The sequence below is a fragment of the Gastrolobium bilobum genome, unplaced genomic scaffold (assembly GCF_033153095.1).
Source record: "Gastrolobium bilobum isolate Gb01-03AN ecotype WA unplaced genomic scaffold, APGP_CSIRO_Gbil_v1 utg54464, whole genome shotgun sequence".
NCBI classification, from domain to species: domain Eukaryota; kingdom Viridiplantae; phylum Streptophyta; class Magnoliopsida; order Fabales; family Fabaceae; genus Gastrolobium; species Gastrolobium bilobum.
The window spans coordinates 66,308-78,953 of NW_026896005.1; the positions used below are offsets into that span (position 1 = coordinate 66,308).

General features: G+C 38.3%; 1 protein-coding gene across 1 annotated transcript; it reads left to right on the forward strand.

Annotated features, from left to right (window-relative positions):
* The first annotated feature begins 9,182 nt into the window (after positions 1 to 9,182).
* LOC133297239 (uncharacterized) lies at positions 9,183 to 9,500 on the forward strand. The gene has a single exon (XM_061496350.1). It carries the CDS (start codon positions 9,183 to 9,185, stop codon positions 9,498 to 9,500), a length of 318 nt encoding a protein of 105 aa, XP_061352334.1.
* Positions 9,501 to 12,646: the final 3,146 nt, after the last annotated feature.

Here is a 12,646-nt window from a genome sequence, read left to right on the forward strand (position 1 = left end):
GAGAAGTATTACCCTTTTTTTTTTTAAATGTTAACTCCTTTATGGGAATTTTTTTGGCATTTAAGATTTTAAATTGGGTTTTTTTTTTTTTCTTTTGCAACACATTTTGAATTTTGAAATGAAAATTTTCTAAGCACACTGTTTCATAGTTAGAGCCAACAACTAACAAGTGAATTAACGAAACTAGCCATTTCTTGCTCAACTATCAATTTGAAATTTTATTTTTTTAATAATCGATTCTGATTATGTTTTTGAGAGGAATTAGATCTTCCAATATTTTTATGAGTTCAACTCTTTGAGCCATTTATAAAATTAATCTGAAATTAGGGTGAATCTAGAATTAAAATTTTATATATTTCTTCAAAATTATATTTAGTGAGAATGGAATCATGAAATTTTCTCACACTGTTTAATTTCATTGCACCAACTTAAGGTATGAGCCATCAATTTAGAATTTTAGTATGTGTTATTGGTTAGTTAGTAACTTAGTACAACACCGGCACCGTCCTACATTAAATGACAAAGATCCCAAATTAATAAAATAAAAAATTTTCTTAAGGAGGGGCTGAACTTTTAGCCATCACTGTTCCCCCGCACTTCGGATTAGTCCCATAGCCGGCTCAAAGAGTCGAAGCTCGTGGAGATACCGGAGGGAGTCAACTCGTCTCAAAGAGATAATTAGGGTTGGGTAACTCCAAAAAAAAGAAAAGCAGGCTAATAAATTTATAGTATTTTTTCCCCGAGTATGTTGCTTGCTTGTGTAATAGATTTATTTTTAAATTTAATCAATAATTTGTTAGTTTTTTAAGCTCCAATTCAATCAATAATTTGGTAGGACACCCTTTATATCAGACCTACTATGTTTCTGTCAAATGTCAATAAAAGTGTGCGATCACCAAATATATGTAATGTAAGTCACACATAATGAAATCAAGTTTTTTTTTTTTGTTAATTCCTCTATGTCATAATATCAAATAATTTTCAGAAATTATTAAAAACCAGTATTTTGAACTCAAATTTTTTTTTTTTGTTAGTTACAATTGATGTTTAAATACCAACTTGAAGAAAATACATAATTATCGTGATATAACCTTGAAATTTCTAGCGTTCATTTTTTTTATACATAAAGAATAAGTTATAAGTTATGTTGCTTAAGTTTGACTACTTTTACATTTATTTATTTTTGGTAAATTACTTTTACATTTTTACTTTATATTATACACTGGTTCGTGATTTATTTCATTACTTCTTAGTTTGGAAAGCATCAATTCTTTTCCCATTAAAAATCCTTTTAACTTGATAATTTAGCATCCAATATTGGAATAGAAGAATCATGAACTTCATGTTTAAGATATTACTGCATATAAAATTATCATTACGGAAGAAGCATGACGCTCTGTGTTTTAATTTAAAAAAAAAAAAAAAAAATCACTCATCAAACATCGAATCAACTTTTTTATTATTACCAATTCTAGTACGTACGTTTTAAATATTGCATAAAATTAAAAGTCTTTGACTATTACAAAAATATCACGTGTACATTTGTTTTTACAGATATCCTTTCATTTTTTAATTTCATAATTTTATATTTTCCCCAATAAAACTTATTATATTATTCAGAAAAAAATATTTTAAAAAATCACATATTATAATATTTCTTTATTAATTAAAATAATGTGATGTAGCTATGAATTAAACAGAAAAATATGTGTTATTTTAAAGGATATAACGTTGTGTTATTTCAAGTGATAGAAAGAGATAGATGGGGAAGAGAGTAGACAAAAAAAAAAGATACGGGTCTCACTTCTTTGTGAAAATAAAATAACACAAATTATATCATTTAAAAAGATAAATATTTTTCCCTTAATTAAAACTTGAAATGCAAAAATATATTATTAATAAAAATAAAATTGTTTACATATAATATTTTTACACACTTCTCCGTAATTTATGAGTTATATAATTATAAGATCAAATATACATTTTTTGCAAATGACTTATTTTAAACTCTACAGAAAAATTAGGCCTCATTCATATTTTCTTCTAAACTATCGTTCTGCAATCTTCATACTTCTAATAGTTATTATCCATTAAAAAAAATTAGTGATGAGGTCATTTACTTTTTCTTATTTTCTTTCAAAGTCAAAAGAAAAATAAAGGGAAAGAAAAAAAAATGTAGGAGGTCAAATTAAAAAAAAAAGGTAAGATGTTTGTGTTGACGAAAAGGGTAATATGGCTCTAACAGAAGGAAAAAGGTTATTTATTAATCGTATTATATATTTTAAGGGATTAACATTTTTTTCAACAGTAAATAAAGATATCTTTTATAATTTAAAATAACGTTATTTTGGGTTTGAAAAAAAAATAAAATATCCCGTTTTCTTTTTTGCAATCCAAATAGAAAAAAGTTATATTTACAACAACTTTTCGTTTTCTTACAATCAAATCTTAACCGTTTATTTCCGTCGACATAACGATTATAATTTATTGAGAATTAATAATTCATTAATAAGTATGATCCAATAAATTATAATTGTTAGATTATAAGAAATCAACGGTTAAGATTTAACTATAAATGAAAAGAGATTATAAATATAACATTCCTCTCCAAAATAATATTATTTTAAAAGTAAAGTCCATTTTGGGTCCCTAACAAAAAATGTGGTCTCCACTTTAGTCCTTTATAAAAAAAAATTAGTTCGGAGGTCCATAAGAAATTCAAAGTGGACCCATTTAGTTAGAATTGTGGTCCTTCACAAATTCATAAAAAACCCACATTAGTCTCTTAAAATGACTAAAATGGATTCACTTTAAATTTCATAAGTATCAGAGGACTAATTTTTTTTGTAAGGACTAAAGTGGGACCATATTTTTTGTTTATGACCCAAAAGGAATTTTACTTTATATTTAAAATTGCTTGAAATAATCCACTAGGGCTAGCTTAGTGGTGTGGGTGTGGGTGAGTGTGTGGTTGTGCGCTCTGTTCCCTATGTAACTTGCAAAAAAAAAAAATTGCTTGAAATAATTTTGAGCAAAACTCATTTTGGGTCCCTAATAAAAAATAAGATTCCTATTTTAGTCTTTTAAAAAAAAAAAAAAAAAAGTCTCCAAATTCTTAAAGAATTCAAAATGAACTCATTTAGTTAAAATCGTAGTCTCTTACAAATTCAAAAAAGATTCACATTAGTCCCACTAAAATAAGTCTATTTTGAATTTCTTACAAATTTCAAAACTAAATTTTTTTTTTTTTGTATACACGGCACTAATTTTTTTTTTTTAAAAAACTAAAACAAGGAATATATTTCATTTGTTAGGGAGTCAAAAGTGACTCTACTCAATAATTTTTTACCGAAAAAACACGTGTGCCTTAACGATGAATATGTTTGACTTTGACAAATATAAATAGAACAAGTGGAGGGAGTCAAAGCAGGTTAGGCTATTTTGAATTCTCACCGTGTGATTTCCATCATGCGGGTATAAATGAAGTTAACGGTGAGAGTTAGAGCACGCGATTGAATCTCCGTGACGCACATCTTCACCTTTGAAAGAGGCCTCGCGCCGGCAACTGTTAGCTGCGTAAGGTGTGATGCAGTTATACTGTTCCCTTCTCATTGTCGTTTTGAGATCTGTGCGGTTGATGGATGGGCCCGATGATGACGTGGCTTACACTCTCCAATCATAACGCTTTCTTTTCCTCATTGAAAAAAATAATATTTGATTCTCTGATTTTTTTTATTTTTTTTTTTTGAATACGATTCTCTGATATTTTGTGTACCAAAGTTTATAATACTTATTAGATCCCTTAAAAACACAGAGGAGTTCCTCAACAACAACAAAAAATGAAGAAGAGTAACATATAAGATTTCATGTTGTTTCTTAGTAGTTAATTGTGCTTTTTCAATTGGATACTCAGAACTTTATCATCAATAAAAAAATAGTCGTTACACCAATCCGAATATATATATATATATATATATATATATATATATATATATATATATGGGTTGGATTTTTCTACAATCACTTTACATATAATAATGACAAATCTTTCATATATATATATATATATATATATATATATATATATATATATATATATAAATTAAAATATTTAATGTGAGGAATCATAGTCATACAAAAGGTAAAAACATTAAATATGTGGAATCATAACCATACACCTATCATTGCTACACGTACAGAAACTTTAGACATGATTTTACCCAATGTTGTTAAAATCGAGACCTTAAGTAAAATCGAAAAGGGATTAAAAAATCGTAAAACGTAAAATCGTAATGTAAAAAAATCATAAAAACGTAAAAGCGTTTGGAATATTAGTAAAATCATTTTGATGAAAAAAAATTGTAAAAGCCTAAAATCGGAATGATAAATCGAGATTTTAACAACAATAATTTTACCTACATATGTGTGTGTGTGTGTGTGAAATCATTTCTCGTTGCTGGACGTCCAACAATAAACCTTACATCGTTGATTGATTTTGATTCTCCCAATTTAATGTTTTCACCCACCTTGTATGATTATGATTCTCCGAATTTATCTGTTGGACGTCAAGTGGCTTGAGAAACGATCCCCGAGTTAATAAGTTTGATTCTCAATAAATAATAACCGTTGTGTTATGGATATATATCATATCCTAACTACCTACCTAAGAGATCATCAAAGGATAAAGATTCAATTATCCTAACAATATTAAACAACAAAGATACTCAGGATATAATCCTTATCTCAACAGAAAGAATGCTGAATCCTACTGCAATTGGAAGATCTACACAAACCCTAGAGGTAACCCTTATAAATAAGAGGCTAAAGACCTCAGGTATACACTTTTTGACCTATTTACTAATTACTGCCAACACTGTGCACACACCCACGTCTCGGCTATAAGCCTATTGCTTGTGCGCAGTGATTAGGATACTGGCTATAAGCCAATTACGGCACCTACCTCTAAGGTATCTCTGAGCGCATACCATTCGGTATAGCAATATGATCTTCTAGGACCTAACATTGGCGCAGCCTGTGGGGAAAGATAAATTTCGATTCCCATCCCACGATGACGAACACTCGTTCAACGTCTAGCAATGCTCAACCCCAACCGCCGCCGTACCAATCTGCGTTAGGATATCTCCAATCAACCGCAACTCCAGTTTTGGTGGATGTCCAGGTCGGAGAGGTCGGTACAGAAGTGTCGTCCTTCATGACCCAGTCCAACCCGGCAGTGGAATCTTCATGCTCGCCTCCGCATAATGATCAGCCCATAAATGAGGGTCATGTAGTCAATACTGCCATGAACGCAATCCTTCAAATGATGCAAGAGATGGAGAACAAGTTCCTGGCTCAACAAAGGTTGAATGCCCAGAGGATAGAGGCATTGGAAGCTGAGTTGCGAAATCAAAACACTGAAGGCCGAGGTGGAGGAGCAGGCCAAGCTGAAACTAGCGAGCCGGAACATCAAAACCAGGCTGTGACGACTGAGAATGTCTGAAATCCTCGCAACACAAACCAACAGGAAGGCGGAGGACATGGCAAAAATCAAGGAGAGAACTATCTCCATAATGAAGAGGTTAATGATAGTCATTCCACTAAGAGGCTCATGAACTTGGCAATTCCGTCGAGATTCGAAAGTGCCAAAATACCCCCTATCATGGAAGTCAGGACCCAGACGCCCATCTGGAGGCGTTCAAGACTGAGATGTTGTTTAACGGGATAACTGGACCTATTAAGACCAGAATCTTTGCTACGACCTTAACAGATCAGGCGATGGCATGGATAACCAGGCTTCCCAGGAACTCAATTGATTCATTTGAGGATCTAGCTTGGACTTTTCGGTTGAACTTCGCTACAAGTAAAGCGCACCCCATGCCGACCTATGCTTTAGGGAGAATTCGGCAGAAGAAGAATGAACCACTAAGGAAGTAACTCGATCGATTCAAGGATGTTGCCCTCAAGGTTCAAAACTTAACTGAACCGGTCCACTTGCATTTAATCATTTCAGGATTAGATGATGATTCTCCACTCGCAAAATCCATCTATAAGAACCCGATCAACTATCTAGAGAAATTTCGACGAAGGTCGGATAAATACATCGACGTTGAGGATATGCAAAAGGCTTATGGTGACTCCCGGGGGTGAAGCCCGAATCGCCGAAGTCCAAGTAAGAAAAACAAAGATAGAGATCAGCGAGGGCCAAAGAAAGGATCTGACTCTCATGACAAGAGGTCGGACGAACGATATCTGAGGACCAGATACGACAACTACACACCATTAAATAACCGTTAAATATGTCCAGATCTCGGATATAGAAGGAAGTGGCTCAAACCGAGAGGCGCAACGTCGAAAGGCCTCGACCCCTTAAAAGCAAGGGTGGCTTGGACAAAAACAAGTTTTGTGCTTTTCACGATCAGAATGGCCACACCACGGATGACTGTTGGGATCTTCGAGATGCCATTGAGAAGAATATAAGAGAAGGAAAGCTGAAGCAATACATCATCCGAACTCAGGGCAAGAAAAATGGCAAGCGAAGGCAGAGAAGCCGGAGCAGGAGTCATAGCCCGAAGAGGGAGGAAAGGAAAGATCGTGAACAAGACCGCCCTCATATGGGCAAGAAGGTCGAAAATAAAGAGGAGAAGTTCCAAGAGGATGAATTTGAATGCAATGTGATAAGCGGAGCCTTCAGTGGAGGAGGTGACATTGTAAATGCCAGGAGAAAATACCTAAAGGAAGTCATGTCGGTTAGAGACAGATTGACCTTCAAAGGAAAAGCCAATAATCCTGCTCCCCCAAGGCTGTTCTTTAGTGAAGTCGACCTAGAAATGGTCGTACCCGGACATACTGATGGTTTGGTAATTACCGGGGTGCTAGTTAACTGCCGCGTTAAAAGGATCTTCCTCGATCATGGAAGCTCAGCTGACATTCTTTTTTTGGACGCTTTTCAGAGGATGAATTTAGATGAGCAAGATTTGTAACCGTGCATCACCGAGCTGATTGGCATTAATGGAGAACCATCTCCTCCAAAGGGCTACATAGACTTGAAGCTGACTTTAGGAACAAAGGAGGCATTTCGAGCTAGCAGAGTTTGATTTATAGTAATGGATCCACCATCCTCCTACAATGTGATTATTGGTTGGCCTACGATCCATGAGTGGGACATCTTAGTCTCCACTAAACATCAAACACTAAAGATGGTGGGATCAAAGAATAAGGTCATCACCATAAGAGGAGATCAGAAGGAATCTAGAGAATGTTATTATAAGACGTTAAGGATTATCCATGGAGGGCCATCATCTCCTCCTAGAATTAAAAATGGAGGTAAAGCCTCCATCAGAGACCAAAAGGTATACCCATGTGGGAACCAAGTAAATTTGGTCGAGTTAGACATGAGGGAGGAGCTACAAGCACCTCGTCCAGAACCCCAAGGTGAGTTGGAAAATGTCGATATTGGGGAGGACGACAAACGTCATATCAAGGTCGGAAAAGGCCTAGACACCGAGGTAAAAAAGACACTAATCTCATTCCTCAATGAGAATTCTGATGTGTTTGCATGGAAAGCATCGGAAATTCCGGGGATAGACCCAACCTTTTACTTTCACAAGCTTTCCATGTACCCCGGGTCAAAATCAGTATCCTAAAAGAAGAGGAAAATGGGCCCTGACCGACGTCAGGCTTTAAACGAGCATGTGGACGAGCTATTAGAAGCTGGCTTCATCAGAGAAATACAATATAACACATGGCTCTCCAACGTAGTGATGGTAAAGAAACTTAGTGGGAAGTGGAGACTTTGTGTAGACTACACCGACCTCAATAAGGTCTGCCCAAAGGATTCATATCCCATGCCTAGCATAGATCAGCTAGTTGATAATTCATCAGGATTTCAGCTACTATCGTTCATGGATGCGTACTCCGGGTATAATCACATCCCATTACATCCAGATGACCATGAGAAGATTGTATTCATCTCGGAGAAGGGAAACTTTTGCTAATATGTCATGCCTTTCGGCCTCAAGAATGCCGGGGCGACCTACCAGAGGATGATGAACCGTGTCTTCCAGAATCAAATTGGAAGGAACCTGGAGGTGTACATAGATGACATGATCATCAAATCCATGCACATAGCTACACATGTAGCCAACCTAAAGGAGACCTTCGAACAATTGAGAGCTCGTAGAATCCGATTGAACCCAGCCATGTGCGCTTTCGGGGTACCTGCTGGGAATTTCTTGGGCTTCATGCTCACCAACAGGGGAATTGAAGTTAACCCTGACAAATGCAAGGTTGTCTTGGAAATGAAAGAACCACAAAACAAAAAAGAAATCCAGCAGGTCACAGGTCGCCTGGCGGCCTTAACTAGGTTTTTGCCAAGATCGGCAGAAAAATCCCTGCCTTTCTTCAAGCTCCTAAAAAAGGAGGCAGAATTTGGATGGTGGAAAGATTTCAAAAGGGCATTTGAAGAAATAAACAAGTGCCTAGCAACCCCACCTGTGTTGTCAAAGCCAGAGCCCAGAGAGACGTTGATCCTATATCTTTCTGTAGGAGAAGAGGCTATTAGTGCTGCCCTAGTAAGGGAGAAAGTCAAGGGACAACAACCGGTATACTTTATAGGGCGAACTTTGCAGGGACCTAAGTTTTGGTATCAAAAGCTTGAAAAGGTGGCATTGGCCTTGCTTACCACGGTAAGAAGGATCCGACCTTACTTTCAAGGACATCCAATGGTTGTGAGAACCAACCAGCCTATCAGACAAGTGCTACATAAGTCGGATTTAGCTGGGAGGATGATCAATTGGGCCGTCGAACTCTCAGAGTTTGACATGTCATATGAACCTCAGCAAGCAATCAAGTCTTAGGCACTGACTGACTTCGTGTTGGAACTTACTTTCTTTAAAAGAAAGGAGAAAGAGAATGAGGACCTCTGGACAATATATGTCGACGGATCCTCAAACTCCAAGGGAAGCGGAGTCGGAGTAATTATAGAGAGCCTGGATGGAGTGTCCATTGAACACTCACTCCACCTTGAATTTTTTACCTCTAATAACCAGGCCGAATATGAGGCTTTCATCGCGGGAATCGTACAGGCGAAGGAGCACGAAGCGAGAAGGATAAAAATTCTCAATGACTCGTAATTGGTGACCTCGCAAGTCAAAGGAAAGTATCAAGCCAAGGGGCCCCTCATGATGAAATATCTCCAACAGGTTAAGAAACTGTTGGCTGAGTTCGAAGAGGCGGTGATCCACTACATACCCCGAAATGAGAATAGTAGGGCGGACATCCTGTCAAAGCTCGCCAGTTCGAAGGGAGCAGGAAATCATCGAACGGTGATACAACAGACCATCCCAGAGCTGACTTGCGTGATGGTCATAACTGAGAGTGAGGACTGGAGAAGGCCAATAGTGGTCTACCTCGAGAAAGGAATTCTTCCTGACGAGGTCCAGGAAGCCAGAAAACTCGTGAGGAACTCGGCTTGTTACACCATAGTAGAAGGGAAGCTCTAACAAAAGGGCTTCTATACACCTATGCTTAAATGCCTAAACAAAAATGAGGCTGAATACGCCTTGACCGAGATCCATGAAGGCATTAATGGGCATCACATGGGAGGAAAAACTCTAGCTAGGAAGGCACTCAGGGCAGGATATTATTGGCCTACTATGAAAGCAGATGCGAAGGAGCATGTCAAAAGATGCCAACAATGTCAAAAGTACGCACTTATCATCCATGCACCTCCTGAGGAGCTGCAAACCATCATTGCACCTTGGCCATTCTATAAGTGGGGGATGGACCTGTTATGGCCCTTCACTGCAGCTGAAGACAACTCAAATGGTTGATAGTAGCAGTGGACTACTTCACCAAATGGATTGAGGCCGAACCACTCACCACTCGCTACCATAACCTCGGCCAGGATTCAAAGGTTCTTCGAAAGAAACCTGATAAGCCAATTTAGATGTCTAGCCGAGATCATCGCTGACAACGGAACACAGTTCGCTGATAAGAAGTTTCAAGAGTTAATGGCCGACTTCAAAATCAAACATCAGTTCGCATCAGTGGAGCACCCTCAGACAAACGGACAAGTTGAGTCAGCTAATAAAGTGGTCATCAACGACCTCAAGAAAAGGCTATTTGATGCTAAAGGAAATTGGGTACAACAATTACATCTCGTCTTATGGGGATACCGAACAAGTGCCCAATCTGCTACAAAAGAAACCCCCTTCAAGCTGACATATGGATGTGAGGCCATGATCCCAGTTGAGATCGGAGAGCCATCCTGGAGGAGGTGCAAAGGTTGCAAGGAACTGAGGAGCAGAATAGCGAGGCATTGGCTGTAGAGCTTGACCTACTGGATGAGAGTAGGGAGAATGCCAGATATAGAAATATGATGGCAAAGCGCCTGGTGATGACTAGGTTCAATAAGAAGGTCAGACCTCAGTCATTCCAGAACGGTGATTTGGTACTGCGAAGAGTGGACATCGATAACAAAAATGTCAAAGATGGAAAGCTCGCCGCAAATTGGGAAGACCCTTACAGAGTTAAGGAAAACTTGGGAAGAGGAGCCTATACATTGGAAACCATTTCTAAGAAACCTGTCAAAAGAACTTGGAACGCGGACAAGCTCAAGGCTTACTACAGCTAGACCCAAAGTCTGACTTCCAAGAAATTGTGAATAGATTCTTATTATATGCAAATAAGACGAGCTTCTATGCTCAGTCACTAGATAGACTTTATTTCTACGCAAATAAGACGAGCTTCTAAGCTCAGTCAGTAGGTAGATTTATTTCTAAGCAAATAAGACGAGCTTCTAAGCTCAGTCATGTAAATAGATCTCAGTTAAATGCAAATAACATGAGCCTCGACCTCAATATGTACGCATATCGATTTCTTTTCAAATAATAAAGGCCTTCGAGCTTAACGATCTAAAAAGGAATATTTTTTGTTGACGAACAAAACTTATTCTAAAAAGTGGTCGAAACAATCTTGTACCTCAGCATTTATAAGTCGGAGTGCGATAAAACGAGATCGGAAGTGAACCCCATGATATGATTAAACGGATAGTGAATCGAAGCAACGATCTCGGAAATATAAATGACAATAAATTGCAAGTCAAAAAGCTGAATTAAAACGGCAAAGGTGTTCATACGAGTTTAGAATGGGGGCCACACCCCCCAAAATACAATTACATCATTAAAGTCAGCATACCGACCCCTTCATTCGGCTTCGGCTTCGTCCTCCTCAGGGGACTCAGAACCTGGAGTCTCAGGAACAATAAAGTCGTCCTTCACGCCATACGAAATATCCATCGAGGCAAGGGTTCAGGACCTGGGCTTGAGCAATGACATTGGCAAAGGAGTCGGTGGCAACATTCACGATCATAGCTCGAGCCTCATCAAAGTCGACTTGCAACTTCTGGATCTGAACGTCCTTCTCGGTCAAAGACCCAGAAAGGGCCTCCTTCTCCACCCTCAAATCATTTGCTCTAGCCTTATCCAACTCCGAAGCCTTCTTCACTTTAGCTAGCTCAGAAGATAATTCCTGAACCTTCATCTCCAGCTCAGACTTGGACTTGCTGAGCTCATCATGTTTCCCCAAAAGCTCTTCCACCTTAATGATGAGAGATGAGTTGGAAGCAGTTGACAGGTCGAGCCTTTGATGAAGATCTTGGAAGGATTGGAGCAAGGAAGCCGCCTTCAAAGCATCTTCTTCCAGCCGAACTAGCATAGACCTCAGGTTGGAAGTCAAGGGAGAACCACCCATAAGCTGTTGAGGGGGCTTCATAGCAACTCTGAGTCGATCTGAAACTCTGACTTTCCATAGTTCCCCAAGTTCCAGGACAACCATGTCCCCTTGAGGAACAGTGAGAAGAGGTGGAAGTGGAGATGATGGAGGAGTGAAACGAGGAGCAGAAACCTCAGTTAAAATTACCTCTTTGCCTACCGCAGAGCTGCTACCAGCTACGACATTAAGTCATCGTTTCTTCGAGGTCTCAACCCCGAAAGAGGAGTCATCTTTGGCTTTCCCTTTGGAAGAAGTCTTCTTGGGCTTCGGCAGGAATTTCTTGTAATCTGAGCTCGTCATGCTAACTGTAAAGAAGAGACAAAAATCAGAATATGAGTTATAAGATATACCAAAATAAGCCTCTAAGGGAAATCACATACCGAGCTCGCAAAGGAGATCTTCTTCAAATTTATCTACAATTTGACTTAAATCGATAATGCCAAATTCATCGGCATAATCAATCAAGACGGAAGCCGCTAATCTCTCATAATCGAAAAAAGCTACTGTCGGAGTGGCATAATCCCTAGGACGCCTTCGATAATGCCTTTGTGTCCAGTAAAGCTCAAAACAACAAGACAAATCCCCATGGTCCAGCCATTTCTCGGCAAACCAAGGAAGAGAATCATAACGAGATGCCACTTTAAAATAGGCATCCTTGAAACCTTTAAAGGATTGGGAGTAGGGAATAAAAATACCCCAGTTGGGAGCACCTCGAAGGGTAACCCAACCTTTCCTTTCTTTAGCCTCGGCGCCGGTCCGGGCTGTATATACATCAAATAAAAAGAAAAATAGATTAACTGTGCAAGGAAGACAGAGGTATGCACACACTTGCTCAAAACCTTGGATGAAAGCCCATGAATTAGGGTGAAGTTGT